Below are 23,932 nucleotides of genomic sequence, written 5' to 3'. Positions count from 1 at the left end.
GAGTAAAGGTCAAAGGGTGAGCCTGAGATGTGGGGAATACACAAAAGTCAAAGGGATGGGAAATTGGAAATGGCTTGGTCTCTTTAGTCTGCAGAATGCAATTGGCGAATTATGAGTGCTCAAACTATTAATGATTATAAGACCGGAGCGGAACATACAAATCAACCACATCAAGCGCGAGGGTGTGATGACAAATGGCTGTAATTCAAAGAAAGCGATCTCACTAGCTCGTGCGTGCATATGAGAGCATGACATTCATGTAAGCATGATTTGCAGCAATGGTAACGAAAAAGAAAAGAAAATAATAAAAAATATTATATATTTGAAGGCATGGCTCACGGCTTGTCTATGAATTGTGATACAAATTATGGTTATATATATGTAATAGAAAGACAACTTCATGCAGCATCAGCATCGACCTTAACACGATGGCCTCAGCCTTGCGTTTTGCTACATCTTCCACATCCTTTAGGGAAGAAAGAGATACATTTGGACCCATTCAAGTTCCCTCCGACAAGTTCGTTTGTTATCCTTTTTCCTTTATGCTTCCTTCTCCATCCTTTTTTTTCTTTGATTTAACTCTCTTGTTTTTTCTGTACCGTTAGATTATGGGGAGCACAAACTCAGAGATCGTTGCAAAACTTCGATATCGGTGGCCCCCGTGAACGCATGCCGGAACCCATTATTCGCGCCTTCGGCATCTTGAAGAAATGCGCTGCTAAGGTTTTAAAAAAAAAAAAACTAAGGGGCGTTTTGGTAGAGGATAATTTTTTTTATCGGGGAATCGCGATTTTTAAAAATATGAATTTTACGTTCACTTTACACATCAACGATGTAACTGGGAAGAAAAAAAAAATAACTTTTCAAATTTACACAAAGTATAACCGATCATACTTTGTGTAAATCACCTAAAAGGATACAAACTATTGGAGAGGAAGAAATCTCCTACACACTCAAATTTACGGTGGGGCCCACACATAAAAAATAAAGAAAACAAAAAAAATTATTGCACGCAAAACGAACTCTCATGAGAAGGGAGCTCTCCTACAACATAAGAATTCTTTTTTCCTATAATTATATATGTATTTTCTGGAATACATAACTATAAAGAGATAAGTTTATATCTTACACAAATAATTTTTCCAAAAACTAATTATTATTAGTTATTTTCGTGGTGGATTTCAACATAAATTGTCTGTTTTAAAGGTGCTTTTGGATTTAAATTCCATCATACTACAACGATTATCATCTTCATTCAATTACTCAATTGTTGTTGTAATGCAGGTGAACATGGAGCATGGTCTTGATCCCAGCATTGGGAAAGCAATAATGCAAGCAGCACAAGAAGTAGCCGAGGGAACACTAAATGACCATTTTCCTCTTGTTGTATGGCAAACTGGTAGTGGCACTCAAAGTAACATGAATGCTAATGAGGTTAGTACTTGATACTGTTATTTCTTCTCTGCATCAAACCTAAAACTCCTGTCTACAAAAATATAACGCCACACGTTAAGGATCTTAGTTTAGTGGACTTGTGATAATAAACATTCATCTTCATTATATATTCTAGATAATTATACTAAAGACTTGAGAATCCATTTAATTTTTTTCAGGGACTATTTCTGAAGTAATATGTTTCCAAATTATGTTTTGTCCATACTAAGGGGATAATTTGACTTACATCACCCTTCCTTCCATTTGATCACTGTAGTGAACTGTTGTTAAAAAGGAAAGTTTGTGTTGAACATTTCAGGTTATTGCAAACAGAGCATCAGAGATTCTTGGCCATAAGCGTGGTGAGAAGTTTGTGCATCCAAATGACCATGTTAATAAAGCACAATCTTCTAATGATACCTTCCCAACTGTAAGCCTTTCGTATATCTTTTGCAATTTCATCTTCAGAAATTTCTTATTAAATTGGCCTGCTATCTATGTAGCACGATTCCTAGTAATCTTTTTCTTATACTTTCTTTACCAACTGTTTTTATCTTGTTGCTTAAAATACTAATTTATTTTTTATATGCATTTGTTTCACTCTTTCTAGGTAATGCACATTGCAGCCGCAATGGAAATGAACTCAACACTAATCCCCAGCTTGGATACCTTATATACTACACTAAACGGCAAGGTTTGAATTCTAGCTAGTAGGTACTTTAGTCAAGAATGGCATAGGGGAGTTCAAAACCCTTTGGTAGGGATACATCCACCAATAGGCCAAATAATAAATCACAATATGCGAAGTCTTTTCTCTTTACGTATTGGAATCACACTAATCTATTTCAATTGTATAATCATGTCCAAATATTCAGCCCAACTCGACCATTTGGCTCTAGTACCAGAGTTAATAATGGTATAAGGGAGCCTAAAACCCTTTGCAAAGAATACATCCACATATAGGAGAAATGACAACTCACAATAAGTGAGCCGACACCATATCTCAATCCAAAACCTTGAGACTTAAGTTGTATGGGTCTTTTTTGCACTTATATGATACTCACTTGGAATATTTTTTAATCAATGTGAAATTTCATCACTACTAACACTTGATTATGTCTAACAACCTTACAACTTATATTATATTGGATGTATTATACTATTATGGATGTATTATACTATTATAGTCCCCCTCATGCTAACTCGTGTAGTTAGAGGGGATTATGAATAATTTGCATTAGACCAGACATAATATGTGATATAAATGTCAAAATTGTGACGGTTTAATATGTTGTTCGGTTTTGTCTGTTTATCTTACGATTATTTTGGCCATTTTACGAAACCAGTACTAAAATTGTCAACCGAAGGGTCCCGTGCTTGCATTCTTGCGTGACAAATTTATCTAGTCCTATACTGAGCTTGTGGTTTTTCTCTGCCTCTTTTTCTAGATTTTCCTTTTGGTCTGTCAAGTTTGCAACTTGCATTTGCAAATGACTAATGAGTTATTGTGACAGGAAACATGTCAGAGACCTTTTAACTTTGATAAAATCTTTATTTCTCTTGGCCGCTACGACGGAATTTTATAAACTGAACGCAATTGGCTTTGTAATTTCTTTTTTGTTTTAAGGGCTGTTAAGAACCTTGGTGGTGTATCCCAAGGTTCCTAACAAGGGCATTTATCATTGTCTTTGTTTTATCAGTATTAATTTATTTTTATTTTTATTTTAAAAATTACCAGGCAACTGAGTTCAAAGATATTGTCAAGATTGGACGCACTCATACTCAAGATGCAACGCCTTTGACTCTTGGACAGGAGTTTAGTGGGTATGCTACACAAGTAAGCTTGCTTTCGTGTGGCTTATGCTGTTGTGTATTCGGTTTATTGTAATTTATGTATTTTAAATTCTAATTTTACACATATATTGTAAAGAAGGTGTTATTTTATAAAAAATAATACATATAATTATATAGTATTAAGTTAAAATAAATCTAGGATATTAAATCACTCTTTCAAAACATAATTGTACATAGTTTACTCACTTTATCCTCTCTCTTTTTCTATCCCTCTTCCCAATAAAATTTCTTCCTTTCTTTATTTTTCAATAATTTGCAATTACATTATATTTTTTGAAGTTTTATTTATAAATAATTTGTCAATAATATATAATTATTAATTAAAGGACAAATAAAAGAACACAAAATAATAAACTTTATTTTAGGAATATTTATAGGGAATTAAATTTGTCATTGGTGAATGCATTTGACAGATTATGGGGGGTTGATTTGGAAAATATTTTCTACTCGATTTATTTTTTATTGAGTATAATAAAAAATAACACTTTTATACTATTCTTGTTTGAGTAAATATCATTTTCGATCCTCAGCAATTTTTACTATACCCGCTTTAGTTCTTAGCAAATAAAAAAAATTATTCGGGGTCCATTTCGAATTTTTTAGAAAACACGAATAATTTTTTTATTTGCTTTTTGCATAGTAAAATTTGCTGACTCTTTTTGTTTTTTATGTTTATTTTTACCCGTATCCTTTTTTTTTTCATTTTTGACAAAGAGAATATTTAGTTCCGGTATGCTGAAAATGCACTCGTTGATTTGATTTCTCATTATTTTTTCCTTTAATCGGTAGGTGAAGTACGGTATTGATCGAGTGATTCGTACTTTGCCGCGCATGTACCAGGTTAGACACTTTAACTACAAACATTAACTAAATTGTTCTTCGTCATTCATTTGCTTTTGGAGTTCTGACTGAGTATGTTGCTTTATCAGCTTGCCCAGGGTGGTACGGCTGTCGGGACTGGATTGAACACAAAGAAAGGGTGCGTATGCTTTTTTATAGCTAAATGGTTCTTCTTTTTTTATTTTCCTTTTGTAACCTTTCAGTGTATTGTTTTGTTTTTGTACCTTGGTATTTGATGTCTACCAAAATATTTAGGCAGAAGAAAACATTTGTGATTTAACTTCTTAAAGAAATAAATTTGGTTAAGCAGTGGTAATTTCTGGATGGTATTCAGGTTCGATGTTAAGATAGCAGCAGCAGTAGCTGAGGAAACAAATCTGCCTTTTGTCACGGCAGAAAATAAGTTTGAGGCCTTGGTTTGTTACTTTAAACTTTTATTTATTTTCCTTGTCTTTAATTTGTTCATATGTTATTTTTCATTATGCTAGCTTCAATTCCATTAATCTTGCATCACATGTAGCATGCTGATATTCTCCTTTTGCAGGCTGCCCATGATGCTTTTGTTGAAACCAGTGGAGCCCTCAACACAGTTGTGGCTTCTTTAATGAAGATTGCTAATGATATACGGTTATTAGGGAGGTAGGTTAATAGTTAATTATGTGACAATGTCTGATAAATTGCATTTCTATTTTAGAAAATTATTCATATTCTTTCATTGCTATCCTATTATAGTGGTCCCCGTTGCGGCCTTGGGGAACTCATTCTTCCTGAAAACGAACCAGGAAGCAGTATAATGCCCGTAAGAACCTTATGCTAATTAAATGAATATTTGTTTGTTACATAAACAAGCTGTTTTCTTGTTACTTGCTATAGTTTATTATTTTATTTGTCTTTCAATTAGGATTTGAATCTAAGCCACAATCTTATTCTGTTTCAGGGGAAGGTTAACCCTACCCAGTGTGAGGCTTTGACAATGGTTTGTGCACAGGTAGACATCAATTTTTTTCATTTTACTAAAATATTTTAATGTTATGACTAATAGAGTACTGATTAGCCAAATGTTTCTACAACTGTAATAAAGTCATGCATTTTGAATTCTATGTTATGATTCACTTATTTCAGGTTATGGGAAACAATGTTGCGATCACAGTGGGTGGATCAAATGGTCATTTTGAGCTCAATGTGTACAAGCCAATGATTGCCAGTTGTCTCCTGCGGGTATGATTTATATCCGTTGTTTTTCTTATGTTGTTGATTATAAATTTATGCAATGTGGAATAATGTATCCTACTACATTACCTAAAAGATGTACTTAAATCACTATTTTTATTCTGATAGTCACTGAGACTGCTGGGAGATTCATCTGCTTCCTTCGAAAAGAATTGTGTAAGAGGTATTCAAGCTAATAGGGAAAGAATTTCAAAATTACTGCATGAGGTGAGTTGATGACTTACTTGAAATCAAATCTCACATGATGCCAAATTAATGTATGATCCCTATAAGCTAATGTACACTGTTGTTTCACTTTTAATTTACCTTGCAGTCACTAATGCTCGTCACAGCCTTGAACCCAGTAAGTTTCCACTCGTCTAATCATGTGACTTCCTAAATTTCACATTCTTTTGAAACTAAAATATAAATTATCTGTAACAGAAAATTGGGTATGACAAGGCAGCAGCAGTTGCCAAGACAGCCCACAAAGAGGGGACTACTCTTAAGGTGATGGTGCCTTGTTCTTTTTGTTTCCTATGATTTCTATGTGCTGTTCGGGAATGTCCAATAAATTTTGGCTGAAATATCGAAATTGAAATGATTGTGTAGGAAGCTGCATTGAAGCTTGGAGTACTGAGCTCCGAAGATTTCGACAATCTTGTGGTGCCTGAGAAAATGATTGGCCCAACTGATTAATTAATGACTAGCATATAATGTTTAGTCCTTCTTGTAATTCCTTATCTCCATATCAGCTACATTATTGGAGTTGTATTTTTGAATCGTACCCTTTTCTTTAAATTGAGAAATTGCAATAAAGTAAATAATAATTGACTTCCTAAGTTGATATTCTCGACGGAAAAAGCTTCTCAGAATATGTAACGAGACAATGTATTGCAGAAATTTACTGGTCCATATTAAGGGGGCAATATTCGATTTCTTGTCATTCCATTATATTTTTGTTTTTCTAGTGATTTCTTGCCTTTCTGGAGTTATTAGTTGTTATTATTAGTTGTTACCCAGTTCTGTTTTGCATAGACAATGTATGGCAGAATTAAAGAAGCCTATAATTTTTTATAATAACCGGGTCGAATTTTGAACCTCACAATTTTTAAAATTCTTCACCATACTCGTTTTTAGTGCTGGAATGGTCCCAGATATTTTTTTATCCGTACATCGCTTAAAGGTTGTTTAATTTCTAAATTAACCCCTTATTAGTTTCTTCTAGCATCCTCTTTTCATGTCCTGACGTATTATAAAATATATTGCTTGATATAAGAGACAACAGTACTACTGATTATATTCTTTGAGGATAATTATACTGATCTCTTCTGAAGTTATAATTAATTATATTTATATTATTTTTTTGTTTAGAAAAGAAGCCCTTACTTATCTTATTTTCTGTGTTGTTTTTATACTTTGATTTTTTTCATAAAAAATTATACATTTCTTTATTATTTTTATATACAGATTATACATGAAGTAGAAAAATCACTCCGCACTGAGTATGGGTGAGGGTCTGTTTTCTGGATTTGAAGAGATTTACATCACAAATAATCAGTTTTATCACTACTTTTTTTTTTTGCTAGTTAGTTTTATCACTACTTTAAATTCGCTCTTTACATATTATATATAAAGTATTTTTTAAAAATAATAACGAAAGGAAAATGAATATAATTTAAAAAAAAAAATAAGTGCAATATCCTATTTTCTAGTCAAAGAAGTTAGCAATATCATCCTAATCAAATCCGATTGTTCTTTTGTTTTATTTGCTGTGTTAAATGTATCCGCATATACAGTAATGTTTTGTCCTAAACGACTAAACGATAAATGGTGGAACATGAAAATTACCCACACAAAAAAGTAACAAATGTTTTTCATCTTAAATGATTTAAAATTATGTCATTTCAAAAGAGAAACAGGCACAAAAAAAAAAAAATTGAATTTTAAATTAAAAATAACCATTTACTCTCTCTCATGATTTCTGTTTTTCCGTGTCTATCTTTCCTTTAAAATGACATAATTTATGTCATTTAAAATGACAAACAATAAATTAAAAAAAAAATGGTGAAACATGGAAGAAGAAAAATTAAAGAAAAGGAAAGAAAAAAAAATTCCACCAGTACCCTACTTATTTAATAGATCAACTAATTTGCATTTTCTGACCTCCGGCCATTGGTTATGTGATGCCAAGCGATGTCTAATGCAAGAGGAGATATCACAATCACTGAAATACATCGAACATTGGCTAACATTCTGAGGTTCGGAGAACGAGGCGATGGATCTTCTCTCTCACTTTTCAACTCACATCTTTGCTTTGAATATTAACTTGTTTCCCTCTTTAATATATTCTAACCTTTTTTTGCGGGGAAAGAAATCTAACGACGTTTATGCTTTTACATACTTCATCATAATGTTACGCATCTCCCATTTCAGTGTGCTCTTTAAATGAATTCTATTCCACCAAAAGTATTAAAGCAACCACCCTATCGGGATTTTAATTCCTAACTAAACTCAAAATAAGAGTATAATTCGATTAAACAGTATTTAATGAACCATTCATAACAAGAAAAACTCCAATTTAATACGTGACCACCGCCCAGCATTCTATTAAACAAAGCTAATTAACAAAAGAAATCAGAACTTGTCAATTAAAAACTGAGACCTCTCTCGTAACCTGAGCCCACAGTTTTGCATGAAAGTTAGAGCACGTGAACTAAATTAATCTCTTTGTTATACAGTTTAACATGATCACAAAAAATTTCCTGCATACACAATATTTTGTGGGACTCACAGCAAAAAAAAAATTTCGGCACGCAAAACGGATCTTTATAGCATAACACAATCATTTTTCCTACCATATAACTCTTATAAAACCCTTATTTCTCTTTTCCTTTCTCAAACATTATTTATTACCTCTATATAATAAAGAGTAAGGTCCCCTTATCTTATCTCATATCTTAAAATTTTAATTGAATGCCTTAGTAGTTAGTTTACTTAAATTTGGAGTAAAACGAAAAAGTAAAGAGGAGGAGGAGGGTGGCGGTGTAAGAGTCCACGCACGCGCGAATCATGTCTGAATCGATTAAACTTTACTCATCCTCCTCCTTCGTCTTCTTCTTGTTGATAAATGAACGGCTCTGATCATCCGAGCGCAACTCTCTGGGCATGATCTTCTGCCTTCTGATTTCTTCTTCTTGGTAATCACTGTCGTCACTTTCTATTCCGTACTCTTTAGTTTAACTTAAGATCCACTCATGCTATAATACAATTGTTTATTCAGTTAAACATTCGCTTCTGGAGAGATTTGTACGACCATAATCATTTGTCAATTAAATATATTGTATGCTATTATTTTATTTGAAAGATATTCGGTTTTGTCTCTGAACTCATATGTTTAGATTCATAGCTTAATTTGGATTTATATAGTTATGAGCGCTCTCTCTGGTTGATGTTGATTTTGAAATTGTGTACATGGCTGTGATAGAATAGAATGCATATATGTATAACTTTGTGAAATAGTGTATGTCGTTGGTGACAGATCTATTCATATTCATAATTTTATAATCATAGGGTTTGTAGATGATGGAGTCGTGTGATTGCATCGACACACAGTGGCCACCGGATGAGCTTCTTGTGAAATATCAGTATATCTCGGATGTGCTTATTGCACTTGCATATTTCTCCATTCCTGTGGAGCTGATCTATTTTGTTCACAAATCGGCTTTCTTCCCTTATAGATGGGTGCTTATGCAGTTTGGGGCTTTCATTATTCTTTGTGGAGCAACTCATTTCATAAACTTGTGGACATTCTCCACCCACTCCAAAACTGTTGCTGTGGTGATGACAATTGCCAAGTTATCATGTGCTATTGTGTCCTGCGCGACCGCGCTTATGCTTGTCCACATTATCCCTGACCTGTTGAGTGTCAAGACTCGCGAGATGTTCCTTAAGAACAAGGCTGAAGAGCTTGACAGGGAGATGGGGCTTATTCTTACTCAAGAAGAAACAGGAAGGCATGTTAGAATGTTGACTCATGAAATTAGGAGCACACTTGATAGGGATACCATTCTCAAAACTACCCTTGTTGAGCTGGGTAGGACTTTGGGCTTGGAGGAATGTGCTCTGTGGATGCCATCAAGAAGTAGTTTGAATCTGCTACTTTCACATACTTTGAGCTACCAGGTACAAGTTGGGTCTACTGTCCCAACAAATCTTCCTATTGTCAATGAAGTCTTTAGTAGTCCTCGAACAATAAGAATACCTCACACATGCCCGCTGGCAAGGATCAGACCTCTTGTGGGAAAATATGTGTCACCCGAAATTGTTGCTGTTCGGGTGCCTCTTTTACATCTCTCCAACTTCCAAATTAATGATTGGCCTGATCTTTCGGCTAAAAGCTATGCAATCATGGTTCTGATCCTCCCTACTGACAGTGCTAGAAAATGGCGAGACCATGAATTGGAACTGGTTGATGTTGTTGCAGATCAGGTCCATTTCAGATTTCATTTCTCTTTTTGGCTGTCATTTTTCTTGTGTTCTTGTTTTTAATTGAATATTCGTTTATTGCTTGCCCATAAGTTAATTGATCAAGGTTAACAGTCGTACTCATTGTAGTATTGAACTGTAGGGTAGAGCATAAAAGAAATAGGAATGGCAATCAACCATTGGCTTTGCCTCCAAATATCACATGGCGGGACTTTATAGGTTATTTTTCAAATTTATATCTCATGTTGGTAAATTTAGTAAATAATCCTATTTGGAGAATTGAAAAGGTGTAAACAAGCTCATGCTAACATCTGATAGCATCTGTCGAGACAAGAGGTTGAGTTATTTTTTTCGCTGTTTTGTCTTGCATAAATTTCCTCTCTTCATAACTAACCTATATGTTGATTTTTGTTCCATTGTATGCTTTACAGGAAAGCTCATTTTCGAACTTGACTAATTGACCTTGTTAACAGTGTTTGGGATTTGGTTTTGTAACGATAGATATAGTGCCTCAATTCCCATTTCAGAATTGACAGCCATTTTCAAGTGTTGTATAGGCATTTATTTTCTTTATATTGACCTCAAATGTGGGAACATAGTTGTAATACTGTTAAGTAGGAAATTTCTGGGCCTATTCCTCTGCATGCTGGATTCATTTCTCGTTTCCAAACAGGTAGCAGTTGCGCTTTCCCATGCTGCTATTTTGGAGGAGTCTATGAGAGCCCGTGATCAACTCATGGAGCAGAATCTTGCTTTAGATTTAGCTCGACGGGAGGCAGAGATAGCAATTCATGCTCGCAATGATTTTCTTGCCGTCATGAATCATGAAATGAGGACACCAATGCATGCAATTATAGCGTTGTCATCACTTCTCCTGGAGACTGAACTTACTCCTGAGCAGAGGGTTATGATAGAAACAGTATTAAAGAGTAGTAACGTTTTGGCAACACTTATCAATGATGTCCTGGATCTTTCTAAACTGGAAGATGGTAGCCTTGAATTAGAAATGGGAAAATTCAACCTTCATGGGGTTTTGGGAGAGGTAATTCCTATCAATCTTCTCCTCATGCTTTGAAACAGCTGTAACATTATTGCTTATCTTGTCCAGAACTTAATGCTTTCCTCTTTTCTATCTTAATTCTTGAGTGTAGGTCATTAAATTAATTAAGCCTATAGCATCTGTGAAGAAATTGCCTATGACTTTAATTCTGGCCCCTGACCTGCCTATTTTTGCCATTGGCGATGAAGAACGACTTATCCAAACTCTTTTAAATGTTGTGGGAAATGCTGTTAAATTCACTAAAGAAGGCTATGTTTCTATAAGAGCATCTGTTGCAAAACCAGAATCTTTACAGGATTGGCGACCTCCTGAGTTTCATCCAGTATCAAGTGATGGCCATTTCTACATGCGAGTACAGGTTTGAATATCTGAGTTTTAATAGTCTTAATTTGTTATGTATTAAGTTGTGGAACCATTCCTTATGTTTTATAACCAGATTCTAATGTGATTGAATGCTTTGGGTATCTAAAAAATTAAATATCATGGGGAATGGTTAGGAATATGCCAAGATACATCTGCCTATCTTGTTTTTGTCAATATTGTCTCTGTTTGAAACTAATCTGTTTATTCCTTGCCATCTCCTTATTTGTTTACCCTCGGATCCCTCTTTTGTGCAGGTTAAGGATTCTGGATGTGGCATTCTCCCACAAGATATTCCACATCTCTTTACCAAATTTGCTCAGTCCCGGAGCATACCCGCTCGACCTAGCAGTGGTGCTGGTCTTGGGCTTGCCATTTGTAAAAGGTAGAAGCAAAATCCTACGTTCTAAAACTACTTTGACTTTGCAAAGAGCTTCTCTCGTTTCAGAGTAAATCTGGTGTTCATTACCTTATGAGACACCGTTTTTACGCTCACTCTAAAGGGATGCTAATGCTATTGAATATATATAGGGATCAAGATCTTCTGGAGTGCACAGTGCACTCTAGAGAGTAAAGTGCAAAGTTGCTAACCATTGATAACAAACTATGAATTTCTTAAAACCTACTTCAATTTTTTGCTTGAGTGGTTACCACGTGCAGGGTGCACTTTAGAGTATCAAAATCCTTTATACAGTAGATTTTTCATTACTTTAAGTTAATGACTCTCCTCTTCAAAATTGAATCAGATTTGTAAATCTCATGGGAGGTCACATATGGATTGAGAGTGAGGGCCTTGATAGAGGAACCACAACTACATTCATTGTCAAACTTGGGTTTTTTGGCAATCCAGATTTGTCAGGGCACCAAGTTGCTAACAGAAGCCAAGCATACAGCGGAAGTGTAGACCTAATTGGATGTAAGTCCTTTGTCCAAGATAATGATGAGCTAGGCTTTTCTAATCGACGCTATCAAAGAAGTCTCTAAAATCCTGAACACCAAAATTGCATCCATGGAATTGGATCAGGTCATTTTGTTTCGCCTTTGAGACCAAAATGGTACCCTTCCTATCACAACTGTATGTAAATTTATTGTTATTTTGCATATGGCAAATTGTATAATTTGCAGTTAGCAGATATAGATTAGGATTACTATGTCATGCCGTACTAGTTTGCGATACATAGAAACAGAATTTAGAGATCTCCATTACTTATTTTGATTTCAATCGCATTGTTAGTGTTGGCCCGTGGCTTTTGGTTTATGGAGATGACACTTTCACAATGACAACTTTGCTCTATCAGCGTGAATTAGTTATTGGAACTTTGAGGTTGAAGAGGCTAGTGATTAGCAGCTTTAGTAAATAAACGAGACAGTTCAATTGTGGGTGTATCAAGATGCATTAGTACAGAATATTGATTCGGAGTATATGATGTTAATTGATTTTAGAGACCTAAAAATGGAGGAAAATTAGTTGAAACATTGACAAAATTTTACCACTTCTAACCCTTCTTGTGTTACGGGAACAAAAAGCATAAATTAAAAGGAAGTTTTCAAAGGAAGGAAGAGGCTACTTGTCATGGGACTAGCAAAGCCCACAGCAAATACCTAATTGCAAGAACATTCAACATTGCTGTGTATACAATAATGATATTTCAAAAGCATTATTCTAATTGAATAAATGAAATATCATACTATTTTCATTGCATAATTTTTACATTACTTTTTTAGATAATTTAAAAACACATACACACAAATTCCAACATATTTACTGTTTTTTTTTTAATCTCAAATAGGCAAAATGGAAAAATGATGTAGGTATATTTTGTACAAACCATATTCCTATTTAATATCACTGTTAGAGAATAATCTTTGATATCATTAGGCTTTGTTCATTTTCTTTTTCTTTTTTTTCTTTAGGGAGAGTATAATGGTGTCTAAAGCCCAAAACTACACGAGATATTCTAATTGCAAACTCCCACTACCCATGGGAGGACTTTCTAGGAAATGAAGACCTAATGTATGTGTAACCCGCTCATTCCACTCTCTTCCTCGAAGGTGATCGATGGATTTTGAAAGAAGCTGCACAACGATGAGAGTTCTACATAACCTTCTGTAGAAGCTTCCCAGCCAATGACGATTCCGATTCCACCCAGATCTAAGTAACAACACCATAGTTCTAAGCAAGTCGTAAAGCATAGACAAAACCGCAAACTTCCAAGAGCCAGATGCATCCCCAAACATACCCCCACTGGCTGCCAAGTGACCTCCCTGAAGCCATCTATGTTGCAATTCCATCCCTCTATCCTTCCTATTACGGGAAACACCACCCTAGCACCTATTACGGGAAACACCACCCTAGCACCATCAAATTAGTAATCTGATGAGGATTTTATTTCTATAAAGATGTAATTCACTTTTTTCAGTCCACGTATAAATATGTGGCAATTGGCAAGTAACAGTTGCGCAATTCATAAACCTTTGTAGTCTATTTTCAAGTGTGGATGCTAAATGCGCAAGATTTTTCAACATACAGAAAAATCTTAAGGATTAGAGGGAAAAGTGGGAGAAATTGAAAAACAAATGATGGGCATTAGAGGTAACATTACTCTTGGGTGTGTTTGGTAGAAGATTTTGTTAAAGATAGCTAGACAAATGAAAGTGATATTTTTGGATGTTCATGTTTTAAAAAATTTTGCTTTGCCTAGTATTTACTTTTTGTGTGTAAAAATACTGTTGAATAATACCACTTACAAGATGATATTTGATGATAAATGAGAAAATCCAAAAAGGATTACAAGCAAAAAGACCAAAATGACCCTGATGTTTGAAAAAACTAAAGCAAACTAAAATCATATTTTCCTATTTTATTTTAATCAAGGGTTATTGTGGTAATTTAACCATATTTGCACACCTATATTTTACCTTCAACCAAACATAGACTTACAAAATTCTACTCAATTTTTCCGGTAAAATTTTAACCAACCAAACAAACTTTTTTTTAATTTTCCTACCAAACTTTATTTCCCACCATATCCCTAGTAATTACATTTCTGGTAAAAAAAAATTTCTCTTCTACCAAACGCTCCATTGAGAGTAACTTTCCAAGGATGATCATTAAAGAGCATACCAATAAGTTATCCAAGAGTCCCTCATCATCAAACCTTAAAAAATTACACGTAAATCAAGGTCGGGACATTCCGTATTTGCATCTGGCATAATTATATGGAGGAATTATTAGAGGGGTAAGGAGGGAGGCTCGGGAATTGAGACAAACAACTTCATAACTGAAACAAAGATAACTCGAGTATTTCCGCAAACATGTGCATCTTCATAACAAAAATGGCAAAAATAAATAAACAAAATGTACATTGTACATGGACAACTTTAATTTCGAATAAAACTAACACGCTCTAAACAAACAGAAGACTTCGTCAAAACTACATTAGCCCAGTCACTCAGGATGCCAAACACATTAAAGATTCAACATCCTTTCAATCTCTGAATTCGTGACTTACTTCTTGGTTTTCTTTAGTGCTCTGCAGAAAAGACACTCATTCAGACCACAACATAATCACACAAAAAAGTGCTACAGAAACCACAAGCCTGCACAATAATACTTACTGGGCTGGCTGGGACGCTGTTGCAGATGGAACACTTGGTGCTGCAGATGGCTTCTCTCCAGGACCCTAAACATTTTTTAGAGAAAGCAGAAAGGGTCAAATTTCTTAATACCAATTTGAGTGACAATTCTTCTCAGCACTGTAAATTGCCAAGTGCAGAGAATAAAATACAAATTCACCGTATGTATGAATAGATTCTCAAAAATATACAGAACTCACCTGGGCCAAGCGCTCTTCTCTCCGAGCAAATTTCCTTTCCCTGCTTGCCTTGTTCTTTGCCCTCTTGGCTTCAAACTGGTCAGATAGAGTCTTCTCTCTTGCCTTCTCAGCCTTGGACTTGTGTATGCTCTCCATGAGTACTCGCTTGTTCTTGAAGACATTACCCTTTACCTTCATGTACATATCATGGTACATGTGTTTGTCAATCTTCTTTGATTCCCTGTACTTGCGAAGCAAACGTCTGAGGACACGCATCCTCCTCATCCAAAGGATTTTGGTGGGAAGTCTTGCCTCTCTTGTTCCCTTCCGCTTACCTGTTTATTTAGGCAAATGGCAAACTTATAATTACCAAATAATGCATTTCAGCTAGGACCATAAAGCAATTCAGGTCAAGCCATATAGCAATATTTCAAATACATTTTTAGTATCGATAATAACTCGCGCACCCTAAACTAATTTTCACAGCTATTATACTGGTCTTTCCAATTAAAATGCAGCTCAGAAGAATCCTGTCAATTATACAATGTGTAAATAGTGAAAACATTGAACAAGCAGATAAGCACCAGCTCACAAACTAACAGGGACTACATGCATAATCCCTGATTATCTTTATGATCATAAAGTATTTAGTTTTTGTTGAAACATATACGTCTCAGGGTGGCTGGCTTTTTCTTATATCGATGCTTATTTCATGCAGAGCTCCAATATGTAATGACCACCAATGCATTCGACACAAACCCACTTTAGATTAAAAACAGTTCAATACCGTATCCAGAGTGGCGTCCCTTCCTCTTGGCCTCTTTCATTCGCCGAGCACGAGAGCGAGAGTGAATCTTAGTTGGCTTCCTGATAATGAAGCCATCCTTAACCAACTTCCTAACGTTTTGGCCTGCAAATGGAAATCAGCCAAGCTATTCAGCTCATTTGTAAACAATATAAATTGAACAAAACAATATATACTATGACTAGCCTGGTAACATACATGACTAGAGAAAAGTGTCTCCCGCACTTCAAAAATAATGTAAATTTCATTAATTTTTAATAATTCACTGAAAATGAGCATAGAGAACCCCTAAATTTTATTAAGTATTTCGATCTACCCTCATTGAGAAGGAAGCTAAAGTGCCAGCGGAAGCATACAATAAGAGGCTATAATCGCATTTGCAGGGCTAATATCATTAATTAAGCCAGGTTATACAAGTCCTATCAAATTAATCTGAATTAAAGGGGGCAAGGGCAAAATAATATGTTACAATTACCACATAAGCTCAAAAAAAAAAAAAAAAAAACTATCAGATTCCGATCCTACACAATACAGAACTTGTATTTTCTAGTTCAAATGAAACAAAAACATTCATGTTCCTGACACTCCGCAAACAAACGGTTGTAGACATGTTCAAAAGCAAAATAAACAAAACCAACATCGGTGGACTGAAAGAAAGATCATAAAACAGAAAGTGCGTACGAGAATTAGCCATGGAGATTTCATTGACTTCATTAGGATCAAGCCAAACCTTGCCTCTACCGCACTTGAGCACGCTAGCAGCAAGCCGCTTCTGAAGTTTCAGCGAAACCATCTCTCTCTCTCTCTCTCTCTCTCTCTCAAGACGGAATTGCGCGAACGAGGCAATTTATATCTCCCCCCACTATTAGTAACCCTAGGGTTTGCATTTTTTTTTTAATTTTTTTTTTTATTTTGTGCGTGGAGTGCAAGGTATTTTGAATTTGACCATTTGTTGGGTGGGAATGTAATAACCTGTTTGGATCCTCTCTTTTTTTGAGTTAGAAGCTACTTATAAGCATAAGTTAGGTCAAACAGATTTTGAGAAAAGCTCTTATAATAAAAAGCTCTTTTTTTTATAATGAAGAAAAAAGCTGAAAAAAAGTTTCTATGAGGAGCTTTTTTTTAAGCTCTTATATATTTTTCTTGAATTGTATGTTTTTTTTCAAAACGAAGAGTGATAGAGAGAGAGATAATTTTCTTGAACTTTTAAGTAATTTTTAAACTAAGAATTTTACGTAATTTTCAAACAGCTTTTAACTTCTCTTTTTAAATTCTCTTTTTTAGCTTTAGCTTATAAGTAGCTTCTAGCTTAAAAATAAGAGGATGGAAACATTTCTCTAAGTACAACAATATTGGGTTTGATTTTAGTCATGTTACACTAATATTATATTGCGTGCCAACGTTTTACTAAGTACAACAATATTGGGTTTGATTTTAGAGGTTTATATTTCAAGAAGAGGTAAGAAGAGAACTTTTGCAGCATATACAGGTAGGTCCCACCTAAAAAAAAAATTAAACAAATTTTAAAAAGTAAATATAACATGAGAAGACTTCTTATGTTGCATAAAAAATATAAGGGTTTATCATCTATCATTTAACATGACCATAAAAAGTTTCCTACACACACAACATTTTGTGGGGCCCGCAGCAAAAAAAAAAAAAACAAAACTTCAGCACGCAAAACGAATCTCTATAACATAACACAATCACTTTTCCTACAACATAACTCTTATAAAACCCAAAATATAAATCCCTTGATTTAATAACTTTGATATTATAAAATTTTATCTTCTATACACGGGTTCACGTGAAATCATGTGAGGAGAAGAGAAAAATGAAAAATAAGAACTCCATACACTATGTATAAAAAATAATTTTATCCCCTCAGAGAAAGACATTCAACCCTGATTTTATATATCATGCCCCATTTTCAAACGCGCCCTTAGAAAAGTACTATTTTTTATATACTTTTATAAAATTTAATTTTAAACACTTATTTTTTGAAAGTCAATAATTATGACCAGTAAAAGAATACAAGAATTCTAATTTTCAAAACCAGTACCAGCCCAATTAGCCAGACCAGGTTATGGAACTAGATAAGTTTTAAAGCTCCCTAATCTAACATCAAACACAATCCAAAAACTAGTAAGATTCGCAATGCAAAAAAGCATACTTTCTTAAAATTAGAAAGATATTCTTTATGTATACACTCCTCAATTGAAAATATGTTCAAAAGTACTTTGCTCAAAGGAAACAAGTATAATGCTTTTTATTGAAATAAAATGGATGAAGTGAAAGTGGTTGATGTATTGCGTGATCGTAAAATGCTTACATATGGAAGGTAGATATTTATTGAATCGTAGTTAGACTTGCAATTTTTTCAGAAAGTGATCGATGGTAAATATTAGTTACGAGCATAAGATGAAGAATATAAAAATAAAATGGGAAAAATATTTGTCCTTTTAAAGAATATAATTTTTATCATTTTAGATCTTAATCATTGATATCCGTCAATCAACGGTTAAAATTTACTAGGTTAAATTTATTAATTAATTATTAATTCGTAATAAAATTCAATAAATCCTAATTGTTGATTGACAAAAATCAACGGTTAAGATCTAAAATGACACAAAATTATATACATTAAAAGGACAAATATTTTTCCCAAAATAAAAATGTTACGGTGTGGATAAGTAGATTTTAGAAGGCTTGAATAACCCTAATAGACGATTACCTTATGTTCTGTTACATGAGAAAGATCCATTTAAGCTGCATGGTCTTCATGAGCATATGATATATAAACGAGCCGAATAGCTCATTAGGATCATGTACGGCTACTCGCTTTATGGGTATAAAATATGGTTCCTTTACGATAGAAAAAAATTGGGCGTTGATGCGTTTTACACTTGTATAAGTAACAATTTCTCAAGAATGTTCGTTCTTAAGGGTCAATGCTAAAATATATGGCCATCCTCCCCCTTCTTCTCAATTTAATATTCTTATTTAAAAGCTCAAAACTCAAGTTTGTCTATAATTACAACTACAGAGCTCAAACAACCCTCAATCTCCTGAAGTTTCATATATGCACCTAGATGTTAGTTAACAAAAAAATGATGAGCTGATATGCTACTAAAAGAGCCCTCGTGTTGCAAATACTCTGGGAAAAACCTACCTCAAGAAAAAAACGATTAGTAACTGGAACACATATGATACAAAAATTGCCCGCAAAACATGAATTAACTAGAAGTCTAAACTATTTACCTAATCTTTTTAAGTTAAATGTAAACGACTTGCATGAATTACGGAAAATTGGAACCTAACACTAAGGTTGCACAAAAAATTTGAACCTATGTTCCCACAAAGTACCTCTGACTACCTCAACAAAAATAATCATTGTTATTCCACAATAGCAACTCATACCATCTGATTTTCTCGTTGAATTGTTTCAGGGGTCAAGCAAATGCATAAATCAAGTAATTTGTAATTGTTAGCTTAAGGTGAGATCAGTAGCAACATAATAAACAAAGGATAGCACAAGTATTTCATCAACCAGGTGAATCTTCATACCAAAATAGTAGAACACCAACAACAACAACAACAATGAAGCTTTACTTCGTTATTAAAATTTTATGGAAAATTTGTAGCATTGATCCATATAATAAATATTGGATACGTAGACACAGGAATTAAAAGTCTAAAATAAAAAATAAATAAGTATTAGCGTAGCTTTTATACTGTAGTTCCTGTTAGCTCTGCACTTCTACTTTGAATTTGGGCAGGTTCCACTCTTGTAGCATCTCAATCCTCTGCATTTCTACTTTTGTGTATAAAAGCCACGCTAATAAAAAGAGAGACACTGGCCAAAACTACTCGAGCACAGTAACTGACAATGCCAGCACAAATAAAGAACTAACATCTAACAAATCTCTGGATACATGATTCACTTCTTAGATTTCTTAGGTGCTCTGCATAAAAAACCTTCATTTAGACCACAAAAAACATGACAGAGAAAAAAGTAATGCTGCAGAAGCGCAAGCACAAAAAAGCATAAACATAACACTCACTGGGCTGGCTGGGATGTTGGTGCAGGTGTAGAACTTGGTGCTGTTGATGGCTTCTCTCCCGGACCCTAAACAAATTACAGAAAGGAAAAAGGCTCAAAATCCTCATTACCAACTTCGTGCCATACTCCTCAGTGCATAAAATTGACTAACAAAATATCATAGTTGTGGGAATAGCACGTTTTGTGATACAGATCACACAATTCGTTGCAATTCGACAAGTCAGGGATTCATATCATGTGATGTCACGTATGACTTTAAATTGTGCAATAAAAGCATAAATTGGAATTATTTTGTGTCATCGATATGAATAGCTAATTTAATTTTTTGTTTTCAGTTCTTTCACCAATTCTAATATGAGAAACTGAAAAGTCAAAAGAGATTAAATTGTTAAATGAAAAGGAACTGAATTTGTAACGCTTGGCAACTTGCAAGGATCAACGACTGTCCCCACACACTAACACGAGACTTTTCAGCGTGCTTTGTCTTCACTCGCACACTTCCCGGGAAAACTTCCCAGAAGGTCACCCATCACAGAATTGCCCCAAGTCAAGTACGCTTAACTATGGAGTTTTTCCGTTCCGGGATACCGAAAAGTAGATACATCTTGTTAGTATAGGTAGTACAAATTAATTCTTATAAGCTATTCCCAACTGTACCGTCCCATACGGGCACAGTCTCTGGAATCCCTCTCTTTCGGGTGTTGATTCGATTCATTCATGTACCCCCGTCGCTGGAAGCCTGTTAGGAGCCGCTCCTTATCCATGCCCTTTTGCACCAGCGATCACTAGGGGTGTCAATATGGGTTTTGACACGCGGGTCGACCCGCGACACGACACGAAAATTCGTGTTCGGGTTGACCCGTAAAAAAATTCGTGTCGTGTTCGTGTTGAAAAAAATGACACGCAAAAAATTCGTGTCGTGTTCGTGTTTATGAATTCGTGTTCGTGTCGACCCGTATTATTTTTAATTATTATTATTTTTATTTTTTTATTATTATTTTTTATTTTTTTATTTATTTTCGTTCTATTTTTTTAATTTTTTTTGTCAATTACCGTTTTGTCCCCTATTTTGCGTGTTATTCGTGTCGTGTCGTGTCAACCCGCAAAAAATTCGTGTCGTGTCAGTGTTGAAGATTTTGACACGAATGAAAATTCGTGTCGTGTTCGTGTTGATGTATTCGTGTCGTGTCGAATTCGTGTCGTGTCAAATTCGTGTCGTGTCAACCCATATTGACACCCCTAGCGATCACTCTCCGCCCTCGTCAGCGCCCAGGATGTTACATGCCCACCAGCTTCCGCCTGGTTCGTCTTCAACCACACAGTACTGGAAGAGAGGCCCTGTTCTGATACCACTTGTAACGTCTGGCCACTTGCAAGGATCAACGACTGTCCCCACACACTAACACGAGATTTTTCAGCGTTCTTTGTCCTCACTCGCACACTTCCCGGGAAAACTTCCCAGAAGGTCATCCATCCCAGAATTGCCCCAAGTCAAGCACGCTTAACTATGGAGTTCTTCCGTTCCGGGCTACCGAAAAGTAGATGCATCTTGTTAGTATAGGTAGTACAAATTAATTCTTATAAGCTATTCCCAATTGTACCGTCTCATACCAGCACAGTCTCTTGAATCCCTCTCTTTCGGGTGTTGATTCGATTCATTCACGTACCCCGTCGCTGGAAGCCTGCCAGGAGCCGCTCCTTGTCCATGCCCTTTCGCACCGGCGATTACTCCCCGTCTTTGTCAGCGCCCGGGATGTTACAGAATTCACCCAATTTTATTATTCTATTGCTCTGTTTTTATTCTTTTGAAACAGGGGCTTCTCCCTGTCAATCACTCACTCACTCTTTACACCCTATTTGGCTATTTCATAGTTCTGTTTTCATTCTTCAAACAGACTTCACACAATCAGTCGCTCACTTTATAAACACTTTCTCACTCTTCACATCCTGTTTGGCTATTTCATAATTCTGTTTTCATTCTTCAGACACCAAGTTTAGACTTCACACAATCAGTCGCTACTTTATAAACACTTTATTTGGATATGCCATTGCTCGGTTTTTGGTCTTCTAAAGCATAAGCTTCAAGCAATCACTTGACATGGCTCCTAAGGCTAAGAAGAAGGGGAAGAAGGATGTTAGCTGAGAACATTGCACTGTTCTTGAATCTTGACAGTAGATTACATATCAAATATAATTACCGTCCCATGTCCACAAACATATATGGGCTAGTGCACTTATGATGAACTATCATTTAGTGGGAACATGTAAGGAATTAAGACTTACGAGTTCACTTGACACTTTTGGCTTTTGATGGCATTATGGTATTAATATGAAAAGTTTAAGTATTATTTGATATTTAAGATTTTTGAGTATTTTCTTAATGTTGTGTAGGTGATAAATCATTAAGTTTTTTTTATTGATGTGTTTCTGAATCATACAACACACTGTGTTAGATATGATTCACAATTTGACAGCTATGGAAAATACAAATTCAGCATGTATACGCACAAATAGATTCTCAAAGCACTAGAGAACTCACCTGGGCTAAGCGCTCCTCCCTCCTAGCAATTTTCCTCTCTCTGTTGGCCTTGCTTTTTGCACGCTTAGCCTCAAACTGGTCAGATAATGTTTTCTCTCTTGCCTTCTCAGCCTTGGACTTGTGTATGCTCTCCATTAGGACTCTCTTGTTCTTGAAAACATTACCCTTCACCTTCATGTACATGTCATGGTACATGTGCTTGTCAATCTTCTTTGATTCCCTGTACTTGCGAAGCAAGCGTCGGAATACACGCATCCTCCTCATCCAAAGAATTTTGGTGGGAAGCCTCGCCTCCCTTGTACCCTTCCGCTTACCTAGTTGTATTTAACCAAACAATTAAAATCAACAAACGATGCCTTCCGCCTAGAACCATAGAACAATTCATTTCATGTTCAGCCCATCCAGCAAATAGCATTGTTTCATAAACATTTAGATATTGTTGGTTTATTTTCTGGTTTCATACAGTTGATGTTTTCATTAATAATTACAAAAATTTCACCTTATTTCACTTTTCCAGTTTTCAAGAATTTGCAAAGGAAATAGACGGGTTGGGAGGGGGGGAATCTTGCTTTTACCATTTCCTTCACACCATCTTGGATGCAATAAACAATATGGAAACAACGGCAGTCTTGTAATTATATATAAAAAAATATCAACTAAAAATGAAAATAAAAACCAAAACAAATTCCATGCAATCTATAAATTACACCCCTGAACTATTTTGAAGAATTATCACACTGATCTTTCAAATTGGAATGCAACTCAGAATCTTGCCACTACCATAAGCTATAAATAAGCACAAACTTACAAAATTACTAGGGATTATTATATGACAACATGTAATGTCCAACTTGTGAATTTGAATTCATCATAAATGAAACAAAGTAAGGTTGGGAATATAAATATAAATACCAACCATATCCAGAGTGGCGTCCCTTTCTCTTTGCCTCCTTCATTCGACGAGCACGTGAGCGAGAGTGAATCTTAGTTGGTTTCCTGATAATAAACCCATCCTTAACCAACTTCCTTATGTTTTATCCTGCAAAACACAAGGCACAAACATAAGTATCGGGAGCATGTATCAGACACAACTTAACATGAGTTGAAATTAAATAGTTCGAAAAATAAATTAAATCTCATAAAATTATCCGAAAGCAAGTCAATGAGAGAGAGAGTTTACGAGAATTGGCCATAGAGACTTCATTGACTTCGTTGGGGTCAAGCCAAACCTTGCCTCTGCCGCACTTGAGCACGCTTGCGGCTAGCCGCTTCTGTAGCTTCAACGACACCATCTTCCTCTCTCTCTCTCTCTCTCTCTCTCCTCCCCGTGTGCTACTGCTACCTCGGAATGCAATGGCAGAATAGAGTTTCGAGGTCCCTGATGGGCCTTCTGTTAATGTTGAAGCCCAAAAATTGCATCTCAATTGGGCAGGGCTTTTTATCTTTCTCACTAACCCCCAAATAC

General features: G+C 35.2%; 3 protein-coding genes and 1 pseudogene across 5 annotated transcripts; 2 read left to right on the top strand and 2 right to left on the bottom strand.

Annotated features, from left to right (window-relative positions):
• The first annotated feature begins 428 nt into the window (after nt 1-428).
• LOC133295392 (fumarate hydratase 1, mitochondrial-like) lies at nt 429-6,036 on the top strand. The gene is made up of 17 exons (XM_061494220.1): nt 429-517; nt 606-723; nt 1,285-1,434; nt 1,754-1,864; nt 2,045-2,128; nt 3,173-3,271; nt 4,078-4,128; nt 4,218-4,267; nt 4,463-4,544; nt 4,673-4,767; nt 4,861-4,927; nt 5,066-5,116; nt 5,251-5,346; nt 5,467-5,565; nt 5,672-5,701; nt 5,782-5,847; nt 5,950-6,036. Exons 1-17 carry the CDS (start codon nt 429-431, stop codon nt 6,034-6,036), a joined length of 1,425 nt encoding a protein of 474 aa, XP_061350204.1.
• A 2,263-nt stretch (nt 6,037-8,299) lies between these two features.
• Nucleotides 8,300-12,542, top strand: LOC133295387 (probable ethylene response sensor 1). 2 transcript variants are annotated; one of them, XM_061494215.1, is made up of 6 exons: nt 8,300-8,537; nt 8,920-9,828; nt 10,499-10,867; nt 10,977-11,243; nt 11,503-11,630; nt 11,992-12,542. In XM_061494215.1, the coding sequence occupies exons 2-6, from the start codon at nt 8,920-8,922 to the stop codon at nt 12,227-12,229; spliced, it is 1,911 nt and encodes a 636-aa protein (XP_061350199.1). In that variant the 5' UTR covers nt 8,300-8,537; the 3' UTR covers nt 12,230-12,542. The 2 variants fall into 2 exon arrangements, with proteins under 2 accessions (XP_061350199.1, XP_061350198.1); XM_061494214.1 differs by having other exon boundaries at nt 8,301-8,537; nt 8,911-9,828.
• A 1,964-nt stretch (nt 12,543-14,506) lies between these two features.
• On the bottom strand, nt 14,507-16,705 carry LOC133295384 (large ribosomal subunit protein eL19x). 2 transcript variants are annotated; one of them, XM_061494212.1, is made up of 5 exons: nt 16,547-16,705; nt 15,848-15,970; nt 15,082-15,395; nt 14,873-14,928; nt 14,507-14,778 (listed from the first exon to the last, which is right to left on the bottom strand). In XM_061494212.1, exons 1-5 carry the CDS (start codon nt 16,656-16,658, stop codon nt 14,754-14,756), a joined length of 630 nt encoding a protein of 209 aa, XP_061350196.1. In that variant the 5' UTR covers nt 16,659-16,705; the 3' UTR covers nt 14,507-14,753. The 2 variants fall into 2 exon arrangements, with proteins under 2 accessions (XP_061350196.1, XP_061350195.1); XM_061494211.1 differs by having other exon boundaries at nt 14,515-14,778; nt 14,864-14,928.
• A 2,797-nt stretch (nt 16,706-19,502) lies between these two features.
• Nucleotides 19,503-23,793, bottom strand: LOC133295386 (large ribosomal subunit protein eL19x-like; annotated as a pseudogene).
• Between the last annotated feature and the right edge of the window lie 139 nt (nt 23,794-23,932).

Source organism: Gastrolobium bilobum, unplaced genomic scaffold (assembly GCF_033153095.1).
Source record: "Gastrolobium bilobum isolate Gb01-03AN ecotype WA unplaced genomic scaffold, APGP_CSIRO_Gbil_v1 utg10243, whole genome shotgun sequence".
NCBI classification, from domain to species: Eukaryota; Viridiplantae; Streptophyta; class Magnoliopsida; order Fabales; family Fabaceae; genus Gastrolobium; species Gastrolobium bilobum.
This window is presented reverse-complemented; position numbering and strand designations above follow the sequence as displayed.

What these genes read in the sequence shown, in the direction of transcription:
- LOC133295392 (XM_061494220.1), top strand. Translation starts at nt 429, where the DNA reads ATGGCCTCAGCCTTGCGTTTTGCTACATCTTCCACATCCTTTAGGGAA. An exon ending in GGATTGAACACAAAGAAAGG is followed by an intron (nt 4,268 to 4,462) that starts GTGCGTATGCTT and finishes GATGGTATTCAG; the next exon opens with GTTCGATGTTAAGATAGCAG. An exon ending in AAGAGGGGACTACTCTTAAG is followed by an intron (nt 5,848 to 5,949) that starts GTGATGGTGCCT and finishes ATGATTGTGTAG; the next exon opens with GAAGCTGCATTGAAGCTTGG.
- LOC133295384 (XM_061494211.1), bottom strand. Translation starts at nt 16,658, where the DNA reads ATGGTTTCGCTGAAACTTCAGAAGCGGCTTGCTGCTAGCGTGCTCAAG. An exon ending in GGGACGCCACTCTGGATACG is followed by an intron (nt 15,396 to 15,847) that starts GTATTGAACTGT and finishes CTAAATAAACAG; the next exon opens with GTAAGCGGAAGGGAACAAGA. An exon ending in ACAGCGTCCCAGCCAGCCCA is followed by an intron (nt 14,779 to 14,863) that starts GTAAGTATTATT and finishes TCTTTTCTGCAG; the next exon opens with AGCACTAAAGAAAACCAAGA.
- LOC133295387 (XM_061494215.1), top strand. Translation starts at nt 8,920, where the DNA reads ATGATGGAGTCGTGTGATTGCATCGACACACAGTGGCCACCGGATGAG. An exon ending in TTGATGTTGTTGCAGATCAG is followed by an intron (nt 9,829 to 10,498) that starts GTCCATTTCAGA and finishes GTTTCCAAACAG; the next exon opens with GTAGCAGTTGCGCTTTCCCA. An exon ending in GGGCTTGCCATTTGTAAAAG is followed by an intron (nt 11,631 to 11,991) that starts GTAGAAGCAAAA and finishes AAATTGAATCAG; the next exon opens with ATTTGTAAATCTCATGGGAG.